Source organism: Ascaphus truei, chromosome 9, assembly GCF_040206685.1.
Source record: "Ascaphus truei isolate aAscTru1 chromosome 9, aAscTru1.hap1, whole genome shotgun sequence".
NCBI classification, from domain to species: Eukaryota; Metazoa; Chordata; class Amphibia; order Anura; family Ascaphidae; genus Ascaphus; species Ascaphus truei.
In genome coordinates this window covers 43,660,735-43,686,898 of record NC_134491.1, presented here as the reverse complement: position 1 = coordinate 43,686,898, position 26,164 = coordinate 43,660,735, and the positions used below count along the sequence as shown (strand labels likewise).

General features: G+C 47.9%; 1 protein-coding gene across 2 annotated transcripts; it reads right to left on the bottom strand.

Annotated features, from left to right (window-relative positions):
* Positions 1-124: 124 nt before the first annotated feature.
* NRDE2 (NRDE-2, necessary for RNA interference, domain containing) lies at positions 125-23,839 on the bottom strand. 2 transcript variants are annotated; one of them, XM_075614559.1, is made up of 14 exons: positions 23,719-23,839; positions 21,470-21,578; positions 20,373-20,558; positions 19,612-19,755; positions 16,858-17,320; positions 14,986-15,391; positions 12,428-12,561; positions 10,478-10,601; positions 9,401-9,576; positions 8,071-8,457; positions 5,691-6,565; positions 3,324-3,462; positions 2,253-2,324; positions 125-610 (listed from the first exon to the last, which is right to left on the bottom strand). In XM_075614559.1, the coding sequence occupies exons 1-14, from the start codon at positions 23,795-23,797 to the stop codon at positions 485-487; spliced, it is 3,420 nt and encodes a 1,139-aa protein (XP_075470674.1). In that variant the 5' UTR covers positions 23,798-23,839; the 3' UTR covers positions 125-484. The 2 variants fall into 2 exon arrangements, with proteins under 2 accessions (XP_075470674.1, XP_075470675.1); XM_075614560.1 differs by lacking the exons at positions 125-610; positions 2,253-2,324 and having other exon boundaries at positions 5,674-6,565.
* Between the last annotated feature and the right edge of the window lie 2,325 nt (positions 23,840-26,164).

Here is a 26,164-nt window from a genome sequence, read left to right as displayed (position 1 = left end):
AAACACGGAGCCCCTACCGCTCAACTACCCCTCCGCAGCGCCACAAAGTGTACGGTCACTTATTCACTGGGCGAGGACTGAAGCATTGTGGGAATTTTACCGTGAACACAAACCAGACTGAAGAGACGGAAACATTCTTGGTTTTATTGTTTCGTCCCGAGGCAGCAGACATGAATAACATGTTACTGAGTATGACTTTGTTAGTAGGGATATTGGGGAGGAGCACAGCAATGTAGAAATACCTCTGCAGAATAATACACTACCGCGCCAGTCAGGAGCAACGTGAGGAAATGCAACTTTGGACAGAGATAAATAATGAAGAAACTGATAGAAATCCTGCAATACACCAAAGCAGGACATACCATTTGGCTGCGTTTTTATTTTGTTATTACTTAAAAATAGATAGTTTTTTTCCTTAAAAAAATATTGTACATGACCATCTTCCCGGAGGTCAGACAGAAGAGATCCGGTCACTTAGTTCTGTTTAATCTTCCAGCAGCAGTTCCAGCTCCTCTAATGGGACCCTGACCCTCAGCTCCTTCTCGGTCATTAGATCCAGTGATTCCTGCAGCAGCTCGGGAAAGTACTCCACAGCATCCATATACAGCACCTAAATAAAGCAGGGGCGGTGAACATGAGTAATCTGTACATGCGTGACACGGTACATGCGTGACACGGTACATTCCCAAGAAGCCTGGACGTGAGAACGCTTTATACATAGAAAAGAATTATGGAAAAGGTAACATTCCCCAAAATGTAGATTATTAGATCACTAATACGCCTGGTAATAATAGGATCGGTGCAATTGTATAAAGTGTGACACTCTTGGTCACCTAATTAAAAAAATAAAATAAAAAAATACACGAGTGCACAGAAAAAAATAAATTCCAAACAAATATATCATAGGGGGTGGTCATCACTGCTCAACCTTAATATTCAATAGTAGAATTGAGTACACGGCGGTGCATGGGGAATAGGAAACATATTCTTAACAAATGATCCAGAATGACCACAAAAAAGGATTCCCACTAATTTGCACACAGCCCAATTGTCTTAACAACATTCAGGGGTTTCCTATATGGAGTTTGGAATTATTCCCCTGAATGTTGTTAAGACAATTGGGCTGTGTGCAAATTAGTGGGAATCCTTTTTTTGTGGTCATTCTGGATCATTTCTTAAAAACAAATATATATATTGGAAAAAATCCAGTACAAATGTAAGGCAAAATGAAAAACACACTACATACCCTTGGGGTGAGGGCAAGGCATAATGTCTTGGGCCGAGCGTATGATTGTGGCGCGGGGGCGCGCACTCCCATGTGCGCCCCCATGTGTGTGCTAGCTGCAGATCGGTCGCGGCGGGCGTGGTGAACGCATCACGGACGCGTTACTGAGCTGGTTCGCTCTGATTGGCTGAACCAGCTCACGTGACTAACGTCACGCTACTGCAGCTCCAAATCTCAATTTTAGTTGTGGTGGCAAAATGTAGCAGCGTCGCCGCGGGCACTTGAACAACTCCAATAGGCAATAAGGTAAGAATCCTGAAAGTGCGCACGGACGCAGCGTGCGCACAGCGACGCCGCCAAGGGGTACACACAGTATGTTGTGACTGTCTAAATATATTTGTGTATATTTCTATCAGAAAAGTTACGCACGCACCCCAAGACCTCCGCAGGGGACCCCCTGTTCCCCGAGACCTCCGCAGGGGGCACCGGTAGCAGCTCAGGCTGGGCTGTGTGTGGGGAACATAATGGCAGCTTTAATGTCACGCGGGCCAATAGGAAGCCGGGATGTCATCCCTTGCGGCTTCCTATTGGCCCGTGTAACCAGGACCTTTAAACCTCCGGAGCTGCTACCGGCGCACGCTATGGAGATATATATGGAGATTATATATATATATATATATATATATATATATATATATATATATATATATATATATATATATATATATAATCACACACACACACACACACACACACACACACATATATATCTCTGGGAACAGGGGTCCCCATAGCTGAAATTAACGTGGTTTAGCTCTGAAGACCCTCTGCTTCCCACCTATTAAAAACACCACATGTTCTTCTGCTTTAATGTCAATATCTATGTGTGTGTATATTGTGAAGAGAGGACCAGAGGCCTGGAGACAGATTGCGGTGCTGTGCACACACGCTCCCATCTCGCCATGACACCAGAGCCCTTACTATTGGTAACAAACCGTCCAGGATAATAAGTTATTTTCGCACTCACCTTTGCCCAGGGACAGCTCTGTATTGCTTTATAAAACAGCCCTTTGCTGCGATCCAGGTTTCCCAAAGAAACCTAGAATAAAACCATGAAATGTATACAATTAGCGGCAGAGTAACAGGGGAGGGGGCAGAGTAATAGGGGAGGGGGCAGAGTAACAGGGAGGGGGCAGAGTAACGGGAGGGATGATCTTTTGCTTATTTGTGGTGTTCCTTAACGAAGACACATTTACAATACATTGTATGACTATCTAGCATAGGGGTGGAAACTCCACTCCTCAAGGGCCATCAACAGGTCGTTGACTAAGCCACCTGTGCTAAAGCAGGGCTATCCTGAAAACCTGACCTGTTGGTGGCCCTTGAGGACTGGAGTAGGCCGCCCCTGCTTTAGCATGTCTATTTTATTTTCTAGGTTAAATATTTTTCTTTCTATATACTGTAGAACTTGAATTGTTAATTACCCATTTACATCTACAACCCCATTTTGCGCATGTATAGTTTTATTTCGTGACTGTCTCTCATCACAGCGGTGCGCAAACTGGGGGGCGCGCCCATTTACAGAGGCCCCGCACGCTCCCCGAAGGCACTTAAATTAGGTGACGCATCACCATGGCAAATGATGCTGCGGGGTCATGTGACGTCATGACACCCAAACGCCGGGAACCAAGGTGAGGAGGAGGAAGGGAATGGGGTGCGTGGAGAGGGGGACAGTCGGCAGGGGGGCGCAGGGGGAAAAGATTGCGCTCCCCTGTCTTATGTGAGAAGAGGATGGCACCTGAAACATAAGGTGTACGCTGCAGAGTGCTTCCGTTTCATCGCACCTGAAGCACGCGACACTATATCGGAAGGACAGATGGGATGGGGCGAGGCGTAGCACGGCTTCCCTGCTGCATTATACGTTCCACACAGAAGCTGTGGCGATACATTAATATCCCTCCATGTAATAAAGCATGTGCTGGTTAAAGCAGAATGAAGCATTCTGATGGGTTCATGCCAAAATCCCTCATTTGTAATGCAAGGACCAGAAGTCGTCCCTCCTGGTACCAAGGTAGTGAAGACGTCATTTACTCCTCACCATGAAGTGCAAGTACATCCTCCACAGCAGGAGGCAGCTGGCACCGTATTCCCCTTGCAGCGCGTGTTCAAACAGGGCTTTAATACGGTTAGACAGACCCGTCTCTGGGATGGTGGAATGTATCTCTCCCAAATCCCCCCTGCAAGACACACAGCACGGCAGTGATAGGAAGGGGGAGATATACACAGTATCACAAGTCCAAGTGTTACATGTATGTATGTGTGCGTGTGTATATATATATCTATATATATATATAGATATATATATATATATATATATAGATATATATATATATATAGAGCAGAAAATAGCCGTGTTAGTCCAGTTGCGATAGTGCACAATAAATGAGTTCTTCACTTATCACCGAATACTGAAGAACTCATTTATTCTGCACTGTGTGTGTGTGTGTGTGTGTATATATCTTTATTTATATAGCGCTATTAATGTACATATCGCTTCACAGCAAATTCAAAGCAAACGCTAAAGGAAGAGCGCAGGAAAGCGCGTATGACAGATGCAATGTCGCTTTCTTGCTGGCGCTGTTAAGGTGAATTTTCTGGGAAGGACAATAACATAGGAAATGTATAACCACTGCTCAACCTTAGTATTCAAATCTCATAGGTAAAAAGTGGTGCATGGGAAATGGAATCACATTATATGTAGGAATGATCTAGGATGACCAAGAAAGAAATCCCATAAATTTGCACTCAACTAAATTATAACTCTGAGTGGATAGAAACAATTTTCAAGCCATATGGGTTACCAGAAGGTTAAAACACAAAACAAAAAATTATTTAATATTACATAAATGAACTCTTCTAATTGAAATCTATTTTTAGTTTTAGCTTATATATAAAATTATCTTAAAACAGTTCTCTAAAGAAAGCAGCGACGGAGCAAGTCAGCAAGACGTAAGCCCAAGACCGCAGACTAATGACGTCAGCCGGTCTTTGTTTTGGAGCTTGAAGATGGAGCGGGAGGCAAAAACCCTGTAGCTGACGGGTTACATCAAGAAAACGGGTGATATTTAGCGCACTATAGACACGATGCACACTTAAGGAGTACTTTATCCCATCTTTGAGGAGTATATACTTTATGGGAATATAGATGCATTCTGCGTAGTGACGCATTAGAGACGGTCTTGGGCTTACGTAAGCCAGTTTTGGTGTATGAAGTGAATTCAGCTAGGCATATTCAAGCCTATTTTCATACTGATATTTGTACTATATACAGACTTATACTGACTAGTTCTGTATTTATGCACTTATAATAACTAATAGGGCCGTCGTGAAAGTACATTGATTACAGACATTTGTCCTAAACAATACACCCATATCGTGGTTTGCTGACTTGCTCCGTCGCTGCTTTCTTTAGAGAACTGTTTTAAGATAATTTTATATATAAGCTAAAACTAAAAATAGATTTCAATTAGAAGAGTTCATTTATGTAATATTAAATAATTTTTTGTTTTGTGTTTTAACCTTCTGGTAACCCATATGGCTTGAAAATTGTTTCTATCCACTCAGAGTTATAATTTAGTTGAGTGTAAATTTATGGGATTTCTTTCTTGGTCATCCTAGATCATTCCTACATATAAGGACAATAACATTTCAGGATCACAGAACCCTCTATCAAAACACGAATGTGAAGAAGCTTTAATCCCCATATACTTCTTTAAAAAATGACATTTATAAGAAGTATAAGGATTGGATGGGAACTGAAATGGTTACATGAGCTGGAGATAGAAAATGTAAGAGCGAATGTACCCAGCACAGAGTAACTCACACGTATGTGCCCGTTACGGGGTAACTCACATGTATGTGCCCAGCACAGAGTAACACACACGTATGTGCCCGTTACGGGGTAACTCACATGTATGTGCCCGTTACGGGGTAACTCACATGTATGTGCCCAGCACAGAGTAACTCACATGTATGTGCCCGTTACAGAGTAACTCACACGTATGTGCTCGTTACCTCTACACAGAAAGTAACTCATGTATGCGCCCGTTACAGTGTAACTCACACGTATGTGCCCGTTACCTTTACACACCGGGTAACTCGCATGTATGTGCCCATTACCCCTGCACAGCGGGTAACTCACACGTATGTGCCCGTTACCTTTACACACCGGGTAACTCGCATGTATGTGCCCATTACCCCTGCACAGCGGGTAACTCACACGTATGTGCCCGTTACCTTTACACACCGGGTAACTCGCATGTATGTGCCCATTACCCCTGCACAGCGGGTAACTCACACGTATGTGCCCGTTACCTCTGCACAGAAAGTAACTCATGCATGCGCCCGTTACGGGGTAACTCACATGTGCCCGTTACGGGGTAACTCACATTTATGTGCCCGTTACCTCTGCACGGACTCCCCCAGCTTTCTTCGGTTGTCCTCTGCTCGGATAGCAAACAGCTTGGGTTCCAGAGCCGTCGTCATCCTCCTGATTCCGTCTATCAGCCGCCTCACTCTGCTGCCGTTGTGCGATTTGGTTTCCATCTGGATGTACGACTTCCACAGAGACACGTTGCTGGGATACAGCTTCAAGGCTGCGGTCAGCGCCTCCCGGAGTGGGGTCAGCGGGTACACACTGACCTTGGTGTGGTACCGGAGCAGGTTAGTGTGCATCACGGTGATAGTCTGCAGAGCGCTGTGGAAGCCCGGTGCTTCGTCACACGATGCCGTAGGGGGCCGGTGTGTGACTTGTCTAAATACAATCACAGCAGCATCAACACTCACCGTAAGATACTGGAATAGTGCAAAGCAGCCCGAAATACTAACCAGCCCTGAGGCTGCCGAGTCCTGCAAGCGGTCCTGCAAAGAATGCTCATACACCTTGCGTGCTTTCAGAATGTTAATGGCCTGTACGGGTCTGGTATAGGGCTCATAGGGGGAGTTCTCTGTGAGGCTGGTGAGTATGTGAACCGCCCGGCTTTCAGCGCCCCCCACAGGACGCCCAAGCAGCTCCGCTTCCAGCTCTGCGTACAGAAGGCACAGGCTGCACAGATCCTGGTCTTTTAACCCCTTGCTTCCCGCCAAGCTGACGGCCGCGTCGAACACCTTCCTCGCATCGTCTGTGTTGCCCAGTAGCCACTCCAGAAGGGCGTACTCCTTCCACAGCGCAAGGCTGTTCCTGTTGGCAGCTTCCTTCAGCAGCCCCTTTGCCAGCCGCTTGCTCCGCCTGCCCTGAGCTTTCAGCTTCTTCTTGTTCTTCCCTTGTAAGCACCAAACAACCTGTACCAAGAAATCAAGTCAAATGTGACTCACTTGGTGCCAGCAATGCATCACTGTCCCTTCTGGTCATGGAGGCATTCACAGGTATTTAGTTTTACTTTAAGACCCTCTCCTGAACCCCTCTCCTGAACCCCTCTCCTGAACCCCTCTCCTGAACCCCTCTCCTATTGTGGGGGGAGACTTTAGATGCCAATTACATCGCTGTGCACATTTGCAGACATAATACACACACCCCATGCACATCCTTCCCCCCCCGACCCCATGCACAACCTCCTCCCCCACCCCATGCACATCCTTCCCCCCCCCGACCCCATGCACATCCTCCCCCCTCACCCCATGCACATCCTCCCCCCTCACCCCATGCACATCCTCCCCCCCGCCCATGCACATCCTCCCCCCCACACCCATGCACATTCTCCCCCCCCCGCCCATGCACATCCTCCCCCCCCGCCCATGCACATCCTCCCCCCCCGCCCATGCACATCCTCCACCCCCACCCCATGCACATCCTCCCCCCCCCACCCCATGCACATCCTCCCCCCCCCCGCCCATGCACATCCTCCCCCCCCCGCCCATGCACATCCTCCTCCCCCCCGCCCATGCACATCCTCCCCCCCCCACCCCATGCACATCCTCCCCCCCCACCCCATGCACATCCTCCCCCCCCCACCCCATGCACATCCTCCCCCCCCCACCCCATGCACATCCTCCCCCCCCACCCCATCCCCCCCCCACCCCATGCACATCCTCCCCCAACCCATGCACATCCTTCCCCCCGGCCCATGCACATCCTCCTTCCACCCCCGCCCATGCACATCCTCCTCCCACCCCCGCCCATGCACATCCTCCTCCCACCCCGGCCCATGCACATCCTCCTCCCACCCCCGCCCATGCACATCCTCCTCCCACCCCCACCCATGCACATCCTCCTTCCACCCCCGCCCATGCACAGCCTCCCCCCAACCCCATGCACAGCCTCCCCCCCCACCCCATGCACATCCTCCTCCCCGCACATCCTCCCCCCCCCCCCCGGCCCATGCACAGCCTCCCCCCCCACCCCATGCACAGCCTCCCCCCCCACCCCATGCACATCCTCCTCCCCGCACATCCTCCCCCCCCCCCCCCCGGCCCATGCACAGCCTCCCCCCCCACCCCATGCACAGCCTCCACCCCCCCACCCCAAGCACAGCCTCCACTCCCCCCCACCCCAAGCACAGCCTCCATCCTCCCACCCCATGGACAGCCCCACCCCATGCACAGCCTCCCCCCACCACTTACGCTCCTGTTATCTCTCTGCCCCCTCCCGCCAAAAAAGAAGAATCCTTCAAAGTAACACTGTATTTATAAGCACGAATACACACCTTTATATCAGTGATTAACCCTTACATTGGACTTGAAATGCAGAGCCAATCAATGTTGTAAACTGTTTTGGTAGAGAAGGATTGCACATTATATCAGTATATTTTGCTGTAATGTGAAGGTAAATACCAGGGGTTTGCCGTTACCTTTGATATTTCATACTGCAGCCAGCAGACTGAGAGTTTAATCTTCTCCTCCCCGTGGAAGTGTGAGAGTGCCGAGTTGAAGACATTCTGTATGAACTCCTCTCCTTCCTTACAGTGACCCATCTGCCGCCTGGTTCTGCTCATTGTGTCCAAGTGGCCGACAGGGCTGACTCCAGACAGCGGCAGCTCGAATGAGGTCAGGGGCCTCTCGTAAGGTGGGACGTGATCGAAGATGGAGGTCTCATCCAGCGAGAGGTAGAGGCAGGAGGAGGGGAGGCGAGAGCCGCAGGGGACCCCCAGAAACTGCAGGAAGGACAGTATGAGCTGGAACTGCTGCTCGGGCCTCGAGATCTTAATCATGGAAGGACCCAGGTCATCAAACGGCACCTGCACAGTGCAGCGGGAAGAAGCTTTGAGAACGAGGAAACTGCACTTCATAGCAAGTAGAGATGCGATACCCCTTCACTGCCAGAGGGGGCGGCAATGCATTGTGTGTTCAGGTCCTATCTGGCAGTGAAAGAGTTGAGATCAGTTAAAAGCGTCACGCGTGTTTGCACGGACGCGTGGGAAACATTCTCTCCCACCCCCAATAATGTGCACGCTCCTCCCCCGCAGGGGGTGTGTCTTTATACACGACTAACTTGTATACCCCCAAGAGAAAATATGAAACGGGACCTTCTATTACCCGAATTAGTGTCTCCGATCTCTAGCTGGAATGGAAGACATGCTTAGCCCTGCTTTATATCCCTCTCAGTAAAGGAGAATTCTGCCATGTAAACATGGGGCCCTGCTGTGCGTGTTTGCACGCAAAGATCTCCATGTTTGCAATTGTGGCGATTCTCCCTGCCCTGCATGTTGCCGCGTCGCCCTAGGCCTCCCCACCTGTCGCCCTGCGCGTCACCCTGCCCTGCATGTTGCCGTGTCGCCCTGCCCTGCATGTCGTCCTGCCCTGCATGTCGCCCTGCGTCTCCCCACGCGTCACCCTGCCCTGCATGTTGCCGTGTCACCCTGCGTCTCCCCCCGCCTCCCTGCCCTGCATCTCCCCCTGCCCTCCATGTCGCCGCGTCGCCCTGCGTCTCCCCACACATCACCCTGCCCTGCATGTTGCCGTGTCACCCTGCATCTCCCCCCGCCTCGCATGTCGCCGCGTCGCCCTGCGTCTCCCTGCCCTGCATGTTGCCGTGTCACCCTGCGTCTCCCCCCGCCTCCCTGCATGTCACCCTGTCCTTCATGTTGCCACGTCGCCCTGCGTCTCCCCACGCGTCGCCCTTTCCTGCATGTTGCCGCGTCGCCCTGCGTCTTCCCACGCGTCGCCCTGTCCTGCTCTGACCTGTCTCTCTGGGTCTTCACAGTCTTCGTCTGTCTGCTTTTTGGTCGGGTCTGGTCGCCAAGGCAACCAGTGCCTGGCCTCCCGCCAACACTCCATGTCCAGCCAGGTCTTATACTTGGGGCAACTTCTGTCTTTCATATCAAATTCCTCGTCTACGTCTTCCTCATCCTCCTCCACTGGGGAAGAGAGACCAGAATTAGTGATCCCAAATATGCTGCACAGAATAAGATCAGTGGGGAGAGAACGCTCTGCTAGAAGGGCAGGTGAACACCATGTTCTCTGTAATTGTTATATACGTGTTTCCGATAGAACGCTCACAGTGTGCGCAGCGCTGCACATTCTGCAGGTGCAATGTCACGGAGAGCTTAAAAAGCTCATTTCTGTTCTGCGTGCAGAACCAGCTAGAATAAAACGTATTAATGGAAGAAAATGGCAGACCTGCGTGGCTCATTAAAGATAATTAGATTGTTAGCTCTTGGGAACGGGATTTATCGGATCGATACAGCCCAACACTATCATGTTACTTTGGGTATCGATGCAAACATTTAAGGGCAAGTTCTGTGTACCAAAGAAACATAGGGCAGATTAATTAGATTGTAAGCTCTTCGGACCAGGGACTCCTCTTCCGAAATGTTACTTTTCTGTCTGAAGCACTTATGTGTTATTTATATTATTTGTTATTTATATGATTACCACGTGTATTACTGCTGTGAAGCGCTATGTACATTAATGGCGCTATATAAATAAAGACATACACACATACTAAGCAGCCCTGCACCAAAAATGACTTTCCAGCGGCGGAATTCACATTGCAGCCTTGAATGGGTCTTACGGTGTCTTCTAGTTCCAGCAGGTGTCTTACAGTATAGCGCCACTTAGTAAACATGGCATATAGTGCTAAATACACCTCACCATACACAGTAAAGAAAACGCCTGTCTAATGTGCATCGCCCTATAAACCGTGGCAAGATTTATAGGGTGATGAGACGAATGGTTACAGCAGTGAGCCGATAAACCCACGGCCGAGCGGTGACCTGCATCTCTCCGGAGACTGGCCCATGTCTCGAATGGAATTACCCAGGTTATTGATGGCAATCCAGCCTCCCCTCTCCTGCTGCCGCATCCAAGCGTTCCAGCCCTTTGCGCCTTTCTCACCAAAGCGAGGCTCCCCACTGTCCCAGAAAGGCTCAAAAAATTCTACCTGCGCACAACAAAGAAAGGACACATCACAAGTTAGTGTGTGTGTGTGTACACTCTTTACATTCTGCTTTAAAGCTGCAGACCAAGCAATATCCTACATGTTAATAAATCAGTTCTGTACTATGAGAAAATACTTTTATTTAAAAAAAACAACAACTCTGAATGAAATTTTTTATGTACTATAATGTTACAAGCATTTTTTGTTTCTATAGCAACTATTTACAAAGTCACATCCCTTCCTCTTCTGAAACAGGCTCTGGCACGCCCCTTTTTGAGCCCTGTCCTCTCTCTGGCAGTGCACCAATTGTATCTAGTGACTGCCTGGTCACATGATCTTCCCCACAGAACTTTGCGTCTTTGGTCCTCTTCTGCTGCACTGACAGCCATTTAGTGAACCCCCGAGCCGAATCTTCACCGATCGGCAACTTAGCTAATTACTTATTGTGTGGATTGTATTGATGCATATATTAAAGGGGGGAAAAAATAATAATAAAAAAGCGACAGCTTGGACTGCTGATTTAAGTGTATTTTTGCCGTTACATTTCCCCGCGCTTATGCTCCGCGTGCCGTTTCCTTCACGCTTTACCAAACCACATCCTAACTAAATCGCTGATTAAGTTCTTCTAAAATCAGTGCAGCGTTCCTCATTAAAACGTCTGCGCACATTCTCTGCATTCAGCTGCAGATTCTGCTGACCAGTACTGGACTAGCTCATTTCAAGATGTCATTGACTTTCACCGGCTCTTTCATTTAAAGGTCAGCCATATCTGTAATTAAGATAATCGCTGGGTTACTTTTCCCCTTGATTTGCAATTATCTCCGGATGTCAAATACATTGCAAACTCGATGACAGTTCTTGTATTTTATCTCTTCTGCTGATTAAATGTTGTTTTAAACTAGGAGCGTTACCAATCGCAGGTCTACACTCCATAAACCTCACCGTTCCTGTTATTATAGCAACAAACGTTCGGATACAAAGCAATCTGTCTGTTCCAGAGCTCAACCGTTTCCTGTGTGGGTCTCCGTGTGAGTGAGCGGGGGGCTCACACTGCACTGACAAACCCTGGGGGGGTCGTCTATAAAACAAGACAAGAGAGCAGAACATCTGGGGCAAAGAAAACTGCAGCACATATATAAAAAAAATCCCATTAATTGCAATGGGATTTTCTTTTTATATATCTGGTGATTTTTTTTTAACCCTAGGTCTGCTTGCTGCAATGGGGACCCCGCCCCCCATCATCGTTGCTGCATTGGGGGGACCCCCCCTTCATTCCTGCATTGGGGACCCCCCCATGTCGTTGCTACATTGGGGCCCCCCCGTCGTTACTGCATTGGGGACCCCCCCCCGTCGTTACTGCATTGGGGACTCCCCCCCCCGTCGTTGCTGCATTGGGGACCCCCCCGTCATTGCTGCATTGGGGACCCCCCATGTCGTTGCTGCATTGGGGACCCCCCCATGTCGTTGCTGCATTGGGGACCCCCACCTATCGTTGCTGACCCCCCCCCCGTCGTTACTGCATTGGGGACCCCCCCATCGTTGCTGCATTGGGGACCCCCCCATGTCGTTGCTGCATTGGGGACCCCCACCTATCGTTGCTGCATTGGGGACCCCTGCTTGTTCTCTGGCAACAGGTTAGGATTTTTCTCTGCGTCCCTAGTAGCCAAGAACAAGACTGTCAGCACTGCACATCTTATCCCGGACAGAAGAAGAGGTTGGGAGAGAAGGCCGTGTCTCGTCCTTAACTCTGTCTCACGCCCCAAAATTGTAAGCTCTTCTGTCTAGGGACCTGCTTCTAAAATACCCCATGCACACTATATTGTACGTACTTGTTCTCTGGTTGTCAGCTCTTTCAGACTGTCAGGTTTATAGAAGGTGAAGTCCATAAGGGCCTGGAACAAGGACACGGCCTTCTCCGCATGGCCGGCCTGGCGCAGGAAGTGACACTGCTGGAGGAACACCGCTGCCGGGACACAGACAAAGCAATGTATTCTCACACACAGTGTGTCACACAAACAAAGCAATGTATTCTCCCACACAGTGTGTCACACAAACAAAGCAATGTATTCTTGCACACAGTGTGTGTCACACAAACAAAGCAATGTATTCTCACGCAGTGTGTCACACAAACAAAGCAATGTATTCTCACACACAGCACCACACAAACAAAGCAATGTATTATCGCACACAGTGGCAAACAAAGCAATGTATTCTCGCACAGTGTCACACAAACAAAGCAATGTATTCTCGCAAAAAGTGTCACACAAACAAAGCAATGTATTCTCACACACAGTGTCACACAAACAAAGCAATGTATTCTCACACAGTGTGTCACACAAACAAAGCAATGTATTCTCGCAAAAAGTGTCACACAAACAAAGCAATGTATTCTCGCAAAAAGTGTCACACAAACAAAGCAATGTATTCTCGCACACAGTGTCACACAAACAAAGCAATGTATTCTCGCACAGTGTCACACAAAGCAATGTATTCTCGCACAGTGTGTCACACAACCGACAAGGTGCTTAAAGTATAAGGTCACTACAAGCTGATCCCGTCTCCAGGATTCTCCCGTTAGGAGGTGCTGGTCTTTAATGTGCCATATAAACCGATGTTTCGGTAGTACAATGCTAACTGTTATAAGGTAGCGTTGTACTACCGAAACGCCGGATTATATGGCACATTAAAGCTTTCTGAATAAGACCGTGTGCCTGCCTCCTGCATTGCTGATTAGCTTCCTCTGGGACCCGTGGACCTCCCCGGACGCGGTGCACCGGCAGATAAGTACCCCTCTTCTTACCACATGTACGGAGTGCATGCATTACTCTCTTGGTCTTTAATATAAAATCTTTCCTTCCTGTTCAGTTCCCTCGCTGTGCGTGATACTCATTACCCATATACAGTTTACTCTCTGCACTCTTGTATTCAGGCAGCAATGACAATTAGTCCCTTGTGAATGGATTGCAAAGACATTCTGGAACGGACTGATGCAATATGAACACGACGTATTATTACTGGTCTGACACGAACTACAACCCAATGCAGACCGGCCTCAGCTATGCGATTGTCCCGGTCATATTATAAAGGAATACACGAGTGCTAATTACAGTAAGACAATAACACACAGGGGGTTACAGGTTATGTCTTTAAAGACACAAACACCAACAGCCAACTGGAGTTATCAAGCTCCTGAGACATGTCATGGAGACGCGGGCTCCTGTGGCTCCTCCCGGATTGTTACATTATATTGTATTGTGTTCATCTCCATCTCTTTGTCCCACAAAGACAAACAGGTGAATTGTGAAACTGAGCCCTTCCCCATAACACGGCTCCAGGTGGCATCATGTGCTAGTTTTTGAACGTGTGCTACCTGTTTATGGGCCAAAATAAAAACTCTCCATAAATGCTTTTATACATGCGCCGTGAGACACACGATGCAGGCTTCACACAGCAGGCCGGTCATTACTGCGCATTAGGGACTGGTGTATAGTATTTCACGGAAGAGAAGTCGAATGGATGGGAAGGACACACACATTCTATATTCTAAACCAGGACATCTCACCTCCAGCTCCCCCCACCCCCCCCCAACTGGCCAGGTTTTCAGGATCTCTCAGCTTCAGCACAAGTGGTTCAAGCAGAGGCTCAGTGGAAGACTGAGCCTCTGATTGTGCCACCTGTGCTGAAGCAGAGACTGATGGTGCCACCTGTGCTGAAGGTGGTATATACTGAAAACCTGACCGGTTGGAGGTGGGAGGGGGTTGAGGACTGCAATTGAGCCCCCTGTGCTAAGGAATGCAGCCGGTCCATTTTAAGATGGCCTTTCTTTTCCAGTAATAATACTAAATAGTTATTATATAGTATTTTGCAGGACACAGAGTCCCCGCCACGTGCAACCTTACAGCCCCATCCCTGTGCATGCAGGCGCAGCGTGTCCCCGCCACGTGCAGCCTTATAGTTCCATCACTGTGAATGCGCAGCATTTATTTATATATATATTTTCCCCCAGTTCCAGGGACCCCCGGCTCCCCGAGATACTGACCTCCGTAGTGGGCGCCGGTAGCAGCTCTGCAGGTTTAAAAGTCCTGGTCACACAGGCCAATAGGAAGCTGCAAGGGATGATGGCATGGCTTCCTATTGGCCCGTGTGACGTGGGAGCTTTAAATCCGCCATTTTGATAGCCCTACATAGCCCAGCTGAAGCTGCTACCAGCACCTACTACGGAGGTAGGTATCTCGGGAAGCAGGGGGTCCCCGGTTTAGCTCCGGAGCCCCCCTGCTTCAAACCTGTAACTACATAAAAATAAAACAAAAATTATAAAAAAAAAAAGAAAAAGAATGCAGGATTTGTGCTTTAACGGCTTTGTAGCAGAGACAGAAATAATGCTCACCGTACATGCAGCTTTCTGTGCCTGGCAGAGGCGGGTGAGAGAGCATGCTGCCATCCTGCACCCCTGCCAGCGTGCTGAGGCACTTCCCATAAATACCGTTCACCTTGGACACAGAGAAGGTGCTGAACTGGCTCTGGCAGAGCAGGAGGTATTTCAGCCACAGCTGCGGGTTGTTGGGGTGCAGGAAGATCAGCTTCTGCCATTCCTTCAGCAGAGAGGGCGCCTCCCAGAACTCTCCGCACAGCCGCAGCCGGGCAAGTTTCAGCTCCATGCTGCCCTGGTTCCGCTCAATGGCTTTTTCCAGAATGGATACTTTCTTCTCCAGAAGCAGCCTCACCGATTTCCGGTGTCTCTCCATCTCTCCTTTACTGGTGGAGTACATGCTGGGCTGGAATATCAGCTCATCCTTTGGGAGAGAACAGGAAGTCAGGCCATAAACATGTGGTACGAGCCACAGCGCCCGAGTGATCCACCGGAGAAGGCCAGTCTCATTTACCAACATATACTGGATTGCAATAAGGCATCCCCGAGGTTGTCTGGGAGGGGGGGGGGGGGAGGGAGGGGGCGGCTGTTACAAAGGCCCCGCAATTCCCAGAAGGCAGTTAAAATAAATGCTGGGGATCACGTGAGCCCTCTAACTTTTGAATTACCTTGAGTTCCAGTGCCGCGTCTCCATGGCAACCGGCGTCAAATGACCCCGCATCGTCATTTGACACCGGAGCCGTGCAGGGAGGGGGCACGAGCCGGAGAAGAGAGGAGACAGGGGGGGGGGGCGCGTGAGGGGAACGTTGCACACCTCTGACCTAGTTCATTGTTTACGATACACGTGATAGAATTTCAAGTGACTCAAAGAAGCACAGTAACAAATTCCATTGAATATACAACACAAACTGCTTTAAAGGATCATTCCAGGTTGCATTATTTAGTTATTTTTTTAAATATATGCAGCATTTCATTAGCTTTAAGGAAAAGTAATTACCTAAGCTGCCGACCGATCCGTTCTCCGGAGATCGATCGGCAAGATCTTGCTCCCCTGGGATCACGCAATGGCTGACTATAAATATATCACGCAGTCAGTGGAACGCAACAACTACAATGTAACCTTATATTACAAACAGGTAACAGATTGTGGCTGAAATGAAGGCTGTAACCGGGACATTCTCCTGCTGGGAAAAGGGATCTGTTTTTGTTGACAAAGCTCTTGCACTGCTGGGGAGAGGGTAGGGCTCAAAAAGAGGGGGGCGTCAGAGCATACTATGGTAACCAGAGGAAGCTCAGTACATTAAACTCATTAAGAGTTGGGAAACTAAAAAAAATAATGTAGTATTATCTAATACTACAGAACTGATTCAGAAATAAATAAATGATATATGTGTGTGTGTTGCTCTTTAAATGAGGAGAAAGGTAAGAGATTAGATCTACAGTATATGAGGGTGTTACAGAGCACAGCCCATGTTGGCCCCCTCCTCGTCAAGGGGTTAATTAGCCCCCAGCTGTCAACAAGTACATGGTTATAATTATAAACTATACCAGGGGTGGGCAACTCCAGTCCCCAAGAGGTACCAACAGATCAGGTTTTCAGAACATCTCTGCTTCAGCACAGGTGGTGGTCATTGACTGAGCCACCTGTGCTGAAACAGGGATATCCTGAAACCCTGATCCATTGCTAACTCTTGAGGACTGCCCACCCCTGGAACTACAGTTGACGCTCTCCAGTGAGGTTCACAAATAGCCCAACGCTCCAGCATCAAAAGCAAGAGAAAGCGGCTCAGTCAAAGAGTTGAGGGCCGGAGTTGGCCACCCCTGTACCCCTGAACTATACAATGTGAGACAGGAGCAAAAATCATAAAGGAGAGAAAGTGTTAGAAGTACCTGAAAGGAGACAAACTCCATCCATGTCTGGATGTCCTCGGGGTTCTCTCTGGTCCTCCTGTTGTACTCTTCTACTCTCTCCATGAGGGCGGTGCCGATACCATCGCTGGCTTCCCTCGGTGCTACCTTCTTAGTCTCACTTACCGCGGCTCCCTTCCCTTGCAGCCACAGAGAGGTGGATGCATCATAAACCCCCAGAGGGTTCACCCAGCTGGTGGTTGGACAGGACAAGCTGGCTCCATCCTGGTCAGTCACCGGTATAAAGCCCCCCAGGCCTGAGCCCGCGGTGTCGGTTTTGCAGGGCACAGGGACAGCAGGGGTCCGAAGCGCCCGCACGGCCGTCTTGGTGAAGTAGCGTTCGTTTCTCTTGTGCGGCTGCTTCTTATTGGACGACGCGTTCTCCCAAACAATTTCTTGTTTCTTCCGATCGATCCCCAGGCAGGAATTCCCTTTCCGCTTGTATCTGAAATATGACATATTGACACTTTCAGGAGAGGAAATAAAAGTGCCTGGCGAAAATACAAAGCACTATCTGCAGAATTCTCCCCCTCCCCCCGAACTTAAATATCACGTAGAAAACCATTTTTATTTAAACCACGAGTAGAGATACTTTTATAGGCCAGCTGCTCGCTAATTAAATATGTTATAGGCGCTTTGCAATACTAATTATTAATAACAGTAGTAATACCAGAGCTTCATTTAATAAACAAGGGGGAGAAGGAAAAGCAGAAAGTGCTTCCTCGTGTCCCAGCTTCACAGTAAAACCTCCCTCGTCTGAAATTAGCCAAGAACAAAGCAGCACCTCCTTTCACTTCCACGTCCGTGGCTTGTGTATCCATTATAGCATGCAGATATTGAGCTCAATTCCTAGAGTGACAATTATGCTGTGTGGCAACTATTCCCCCACGCTAATGGGTTGCCTGGGACAACTAATGATGTTATGAAGTATATAATTGATGTTATAAAGTGTTGCACTGAGAATCTACAGTGGAAATGGCAGAACAATTAATTGAGGAACATTGCTACAGGTAGATCTGAAGTCTTTACAGGAAGTTAGAATCTTTATATTTTACAATCTGTATTCGCCCCTGGGGATTTAAACCTATTTTAAATTGTAGGATTTCATACTTTTTTAGCGATAGCATCTTGCCGTACTTACAGGCAGTTCTGCCTTCGTTCCCGGGTCCTGTGAAGCCGTCTTCCTCTTCATTTAGGTCAGGGGTGGGCAACTCCAGTCCTCAAGGGCCACTAACAGGTCAGGTTTTCAGGATATCCCTACTTCAGCACAGGTGATGGTCTTCGATTAAGCCACTGATTGAGCTGCAACCTGTGCTGAAGCAGGGATATGCTGAAAACCTGACCTATTGGTGGCCCTTGAGGACTGGAGTTCCCGTCCCTGATTTATGTTCTATTTTAGTTGGGGCTGTACTCTTCCTGAGTCAGGGGAACACGGCTACACATCTCACTGGGATATTGAGACGTTTCCTATGCAAAGCTGCACATTTGAAACCCGGCAGAATGAAGGTTACAAAACAGACTCATGGGAGCAACAAAAGAAAAAAAACCCGGAGTACTACCCATGCGCGGCGTACAGAGAGGAGACGCGCGGCGAACAGAGCGGAGACGCGCGGCGAACAGAGCGGAGACGCGCGGAGAACAGAGAGACGCGCGGAGAACAGAGAGACGCGCGGAGAACAGAGAGACGCGCGGAGAACAGAGAGACGCGCGGAGAAAAGAGACGCGCGGAGAATAGAGAGACGCGTGACCCAAAGTTGATACAAACGAAAACAGACAACATAAAGCGATCTAGAACATTTGATCGGGACGTGTCACCGCCAACCAACTGAGCATCGGCGCTTCGCTGCAACTCACCCTGCCGCCGGCCTCTTCACCACTATAAGGGACGTATCTAACCTTAACCCTCACCCTAAAACCCCCTACCCAAAATTCCCTTACCCTAAACACAAAGACCCCTAAAGTTAACCCCCTATCCTAACCGCTAAAACGTACTATTTATGGGATTGACTTATTTCTAGTTTATATTAATATCATTATTGTTTAATTACAATAATTTTGTATCCATGTCAGATTGATGGTTTTATGGTTTTGCGTTTGTTTTTATTATTGTTAATGTTGTCAGTTACGGTGATAGTGTATATCCGGTGATAGTGTATATCCGGTGATAGTGTATATCCGGTACTCTAATGTATCATTATTTATGATATTATACAATATGTTTGAGTACGGCAGACTGCAGAGTATAAAACCTCCGAGATGTGCTGCGTTGTGCTGCGTTGTGGTGGATATGTTAAATGTTTTAAAAAATGTGGACTATAAATAATTTACAACAACAAAAAAAAAAACCTAAAACTTACCCCACACCCTAACCGCTATAACGTACCTTCTCCTAGAAGCGGCCAGCAGCAGATTGGCTGCGGCGGCGGGTCCCTCTGCGGCAGAACGCCGGCAGGCATTTGGCAGCAGCGAAACAGCCGCGACCAAACATCCCATTCCAACCTAAAGAGGCCGGGGCCACTTAATGCAAAGTCTGTGTATGTTTATAATGTGCAAGCGCTCAACTATGTAGCAGTTTCTGTGCGTCTGGCTCCCCTGTCACGGCACTCGCTGAACATTAATGAACTTCTCTACTTGCAAAAGATGGATTGTAGGTATGAAAAGAAAATGAGTTCCCTGACACTTCCATTTCCCATCTGCGAGGGCTCGGGAGACTATTTCAGGCTCCAGTGCAGTCACCTTGCTATGTCTCCTCGGTACAGCGACTTGTACTCCCAGTTTGCAGGGTCAGCTTTCTTATCAATTCTAAACGTCTCCTCTGTCACAGACTGAACTTCATCCAGCCAAAAGCCACGGCCAGCGCCTGACGTCGGAGTGTCCCGCCTGGTAAAGAGAGGGGACGGGGGGAAAGGAAGCGTTTGTACAAAGTCACAGACACAATAATATGAGGCTTACTTTAAATCTATCAAATTAACCAGCACCAGGTTCCATTCTGCAATATTCAGACATCCTCACTGCTGCTTAATGCACAACTTTTAAACACACAGCTCGCTCATTGGTTAATACAGCAACTGCTGTGGATACACTTAACCTATCACCTTCAGACTTTGAAAAACTGCTCTTTGGAATGTTCCATTCGCACACATCTTATGGGAACGATGGCCGAAATGCGGTTTCTTTCTGTCTAGTTTGAAGTTTCAGTGTTAGTGATGCTCGCACCGAGCCTTTCCCGGGGCCCTTAGTAATAATTGCAGGCTCCGCGCTCCCTATAAGCCCTTGTCCCAATCCTTATGCGCAGATAGAAAATGTAATATTTCATGAGTGCTTACAATCCACAGCGAGTCTAATATGAAATGTGGATTTTTGGTGAATGTAGAGCGATACTCTGTATTATTATACCGTGCAGAAAGTTTGTTTTAAGATTACTAGATGATCTCACTTGCTGTTCTACAAAATCCACATTTGCATCGTGACATACAATGATTAAAACCCGGACATACTTTGCTGCAGTTTCAGAATCATTCGTCTTTCTTTTTCCTGCGACAGAATCGGAGTCGCTGCTTGCCCCATCTTCCCGGCTTTTCTTCTTGCGTTTTTTCTTTTTCTTTTTTTTCTGTTTCTTCTTTTTCGATGTCGCTGAATCGCTCTCACTTTCTGCCGACAGCTCGGACTGCGAAGGACTCGCGCTTTGGATCAAAAACAAGGCCATTTTGGGTCACTCATTTCAACAAGTAACTCTGGTGATAGTTTCCAATACAAAGTCCTAGCGCCTTACTGCTTCTGGTGCGATACATGTTATTAAACCAGCATGCGAGTTTTTCACAAGCACAGAACTTTCAATACTCACCTGTCTCTGTTTCAGGTGTACAAGGCAGTGACTACATTAAGAGACCTCTGAGGTTTCTACAAGGGAAAATCTTCTGCTAATATCCACATTGCTGAAAGCAATTCTTTCTAGGTTTTTAGCTTTCTACTATAACAGCTCCTTGCAGTTCCAGTGTTTTTACACGAGCAGATTTCCACTAGTCTCAATGTCTTCACGAGAAGAGGCTGTGCTAGTTTCCATGTTTTTATGACGGCAAGTTCATGCTAATTCTACAGCTTTTCTAAGAAATGGTTTCTGCCAGTAAACAAAAGGAGAAAATAACTTTCACACTACAGTATAATATATCTCAAGCTCAGAGTGAGTGTGTGAGTCCTATATAAGTACCTGGGAGATCATTGGGGAGACATGAGCTGAAGATGATTGATTGATATAGAAATATAGATATACATATACTACATATATTTTATTGAAGTGATAAAAAGCTGACAAAACCATGACTTCATATGAGAACAGCAAGCATTTACATATTACATATTGCAGATATCAGTGCAGTTTAAAAAGAAGACTAGAAATCACTAGAAAAAGTTATATAAAACAAAACACAAGTGTATATAGCGCCTGCATTGGGAGGGGATGTGCTGCAGCCAATTCTAACACTGAAAGAATATAAACAGTGGACCATTAGAAAGGCAGCTCCCAGAATAAGTGCAAGGACTCATATCGTGCGGCTCTATGTATTGGCTGCAATGGTTGTGGCACAGAGAGGGTTACCTTGATGCACGGGTCCCTGGGCGAGGGGGGAGGGCAGCCTGCAGCATGCGCTGGTGCAGTGAGACCGCATTCTCAGTGCAGAAGCTTGTGTTACTCAGCCAGTCCAACTCTGCAGATGTAGAGGAGAGAAAGGATCAATACATATGAGCTCACTGTGCTCTTTCAAACCGCAGATCCATCTGCCCCAAATATCATCACCACCTTCCCTGCTGTGAGGCCAGAGGTACTTTGCAGCTCTGCACTGCTGCACCTTGTAACTTGTACTAACAATATATTTTCAGATACACCCTATCACAGTGCTGTGTATTTATTGGCTGAGGGAGCTTAAATACATTCTGTTACCTTGAAATATATATCGCAAAACTGTCAAATTATTTACAAATACTTACACTTGTTTTTTTAAGCTTCAGTAACACATTAAACTCTCTCCCATAGTGCAAGTTGGTCCTAAGTGGGAATATACTTTTATTCCTACTACTGCAGGGCTTATTATTAGTCAGCCCCAGGTCCTCAAACGTATTTATTAAAATACAATCTAATACTATGTTCAATTCAAATTTACAATGCCAATCTAATCAGTACAGTAGCGTGTATGTATCTTGTATTTGTTATCTTAACCTCTTCACTGCTATCAGTAGCCACTTAAATAAATCAGAAAGAATAAACTGTACTGTTATAAAAGGTAATATCATTGCAATGATTATTAAGTAGAGCATCACATATCGTATCTTTAATAAACCACAAACTCATCTGTATTCTCTAGCTTCTTACTGCAAGGTTGTTACAAACAGCCTGAGATCAGAAGCATATAACTCTCCTTTCTGTATCAGCAAAGCTTCACCACTAATGCAGAGTTTTAACAAGAAGCCAAGAGTGACTTTACTCCAGATAATGAATAGCTTTTGTTGGAAAGTAAGATGCTGCATACACATATTTAGCCTTGATTAGTAGTCATGTATTTGGTGCAGTCCGCGCACAATCACTCTTATAATTCATAAAGATCGCCCATTTAACCCAAGTGTTCCCGCACAGTCCTGCAACTGGCCCTTCCAGCAGTACAGATATTAAAGCTGCAGCTACACTTAACATACATGGGAGCTACGCAAAAGCACTAAGGCATATAACCATTTGCAGGCCATACTGCTTTTCAGTTTTATTTTACTAGCTAGAGGTATTTAATTAATTAACCACAACCGGTCTGGCATTTAATAGCTTCAGTACCGTCCCATACTGTATTGTAGCTTTCCCTGTGTTTGGTCTCTTTTACAACCTTAATAAATAAATGTTTTCTTCCTTTTTGTGACCAAAGTGCTTTGAGTCTCATTGGGAGAAAAGCGCTGTACAGTATAAACAAAGTGTATGAAAGGCTCTGCAGCAATTCCAGTCTTGCAGATACCAGGTAATGAGTTCTTAGTAGTGCTAGTCACATTTAACCCCTCCGCTGCCAGACGGGCCAGCATCGCAGAGCAACGCGGCGCTGGCCCCTCAGATACAGGGTATACTGGATGTATCTGCAACAAAAATAAATACGAATTTGACGTGCAGTACAAGGTGTGGAACTTTATACTTGATTTAGCAATGGTGGAAAACGAGTGTTAATAATAGAAAATCACACAGTAATCCTAATTGTTGCCTCTATTAACACCCGAGTAACCCACTGACTGAAACATCTGATGTATGTAACTACACGAGGGGGTGACCCTGTTCTGGGGGTGGTGGGGTGCGACCCTGTTCTGGGGGTGGAGAGGGGGGGGTGTCTGTTCTGGGGGTGGAGAGGGGGGGTGTCTGTTCTGGGGGTGGAGAGGGGGGGTGTCTGTTCTGGGGGTGGAGAGGGGGGGTGTCTGTTCTGGGGGTGGAGGGGGGGTGTCTGTTCTGGGGGTGGAGAGGGGGGGTGTCTGTTCTGGGGGTGGAGAGGGGGGGTGTCTGTTCTGGGGGTGGAGAGGGGGGGTGTCTGTTCTGGGGGTGGAGAGGGGGGGGGGTCTGTTCTGGGGGTGGAGAGGGGGGTGTCTGTTCTGGGGGTGGAGGGGGTAACTCTGTTATGGGGGGTGACTTCTGGGGATGGAGGGGGGGGTGACTTCTGGGGATGGAGGGGGGGGTGACACTGTTGTGGGGGTGGAGGAGGGGGGTGACACTGTTGTGGGGGTGGAGGAGGGGGGTGACACTGTTGTGGAGGAAGGGTGTAACCCTGCTCTTGGGGTGGAGGGGGGTAACTCTGTTTTGGGGCGGCTGGCCGGAGTCTCAACGGTTACCTGGAGGTGCAGGAGCCGAGCTCTGACCAGGGAACCCTGCAAAGGCTGGAAACAGAGCCATGGCTGCCCCCACTGTCATCACACGCGTCGCTGGCAATACACGTCACGCCTAACAGGTCTGCTGGACTACAATTCCCAGCGCGCAGTGCGGTTTGGGGGCACGTTATTGCATCCCACCAAGGCGCACTGCGCGCTGGGAAATGTAGTCCATAGATAGGCAAGTAGAACCACGGAATGCATTACTCAGTTGCCCTTTTTTGTATTCTTGCTATCTGAGAGTGAGAGTGAGAGTGAGTATCTGACTTGGGTGTGAGAGTGAGTATCTGACTTGGGTGTGAGGGTGAGAGTGATGCATACACATAGCAGGAGGGTGAGAATGTCTACAGTCTGAGTGGATTCCTGGGTGTAATGCAATCACTTCAAGCTGACAAAAATATTATTAATAAGAATATGTGGGTGACTGTATAGAGAGAGTGTGGCGAGTGTACATACACACACATTACTTGTGAGCACATTCACATGTCTTAGGCCGAACTCACGGTGGCGGCTCGGGTGCACACCTCCGTGCGCGCACTCCTGCAGCCCCAGCGATGTGTGCGCTAGCAGCAAGAGATGGGTCACGGTGATCGGGGGGCGTGGCGAACGCGTCACGGAGCTGGTTCGCCCTCATTGGCTGAACCAGCTGACGTCACGCTACTGCAGCACGAAAATTCAATTTCTGTTGTGGCGGCAAAATGTCGACGCAGCGGGCACTTGAGGAACTACCTTAGACAATCAGGTAAGATTCCTTGAAGTGCGCGCGGATGCAGGAGCTCGCACATAGCGCCGCCGCCGCCACCGTGAGCTCGGCCATAGACATGTCTGGAACCCGGATTTTCACCATTATCACCTAGCATACAGCGCTTCCACTGCAGAAAGGAATTCTAGGAAATGACATGCAAATGAGCACACAGTGCCACCTTTTGCCTCAAATACATTATTACATGGAACCCTTAAGCCAATGCTCACTGTTTTAAACACAGCTTTTAAACAAAGCCTGGGATGAGATGCAAAGCCAGTAAGCCCACTCCCAGACAGCTGTTTCGACCTTTTGGGTCTCATCAGTGTGAGGTTGGTTATAATGGATTTGAGGCAAAAGATGGCACTGTGTGCTCATTTGTATGTCATTTCCAGAATCCCTTGCTGCAGTGGAAGCACTGTATGTTAGGTGATAATGGTGAAAGGCAGGATTACAGACCTGTCTAAGGCTGCGTCACCGCTAGCGCTGAGCGGGCGGCGGTTACTTACATATATAGATATATGTAAGTCAACACTCGTGCGCGGGCCTACGCTCAGGTAAACAAAAAATTATACTTTCCAGCGCGCTCAACTACCCGCAATGCCCCCCCCCCACGCGCGCGTAAATGCAGAACACCCGGCGCTCATGCTTGGAGCGCTCTCCAAGCATGAGTGCTCATGTGAATGTGCTCACAAGTAATATTTTTATTTAGTATATGCTATACGGTGGAGGGTTTTCAGTCACCTTTTCACCCACCATAACCTACATTTTGTGTATGTGTGTATGTGTGTGCGTGCGCGTGCTCGCATACACAACCGGATCTGCTCTCTCTCTGCTCCGTGTTAGGCCTCGGGCATGAGCGCTGACCCGTGCTGAGGCGCGCTGCTGCTCGGCACTGAGCCCCTGCAGCTGCAATGTGAGCGGCTTTAGCAGGGGCTCGCGCACGCTTCCGCACGCTTGCGGAAGCATGTGTCTCACCGAGTCTTCAGATTTGGCGCTCGCCGGAGCGCAGGGAGGGTCACATGAGCGGATCTCCCAATGAGGGCGAACCAGCTCCGTGACGTCACGCCCACGGACGGCGCGCTGTGTAAGGCCAGGGAAAGCACCGCCCGGATACAACCACTATGTCCCAGTCCTTAGACGAGCTTGATGACCAAAAACTAATACTCAATACCGTTCTGTGGCTAACGAAATGCTTTTATTTATGCGAGCTTTCAAGATACACTGATTTGTTCTTCGGGTGATGTTACAACTTTGTAACACCGCCCAAAGAAGAGATCAGTGTATCTCAAAAGCTTGCACAAATAAAAGCATTTCGTTAGCCACAGAATGGTATTGAGTATTTGTTTTGGTTATATATAATTAAAAAAAAATATATATATATATATATATATATATATAAGATAACAGCAGGCACTTCAAAGGCTCCAAAGAAATAGGTGCTTGTTCAACAAAAATAACAGGAAACCAGGTGTTCCACCAAGGAGACAAAAAACAGCACTCAAGGTATATTGCAAAAATGTATTTGAAAAAAAGCAGGCACATATAAATCTATATGTGCCTGCTTTTTTTCAAATACACTTTAGCAATATACCTTGAGTGCTGTTTTTTGTCTCCTTGGTGGGACACCTGGTTTCATATATATATATGTATGTAGAGGTATCAGTA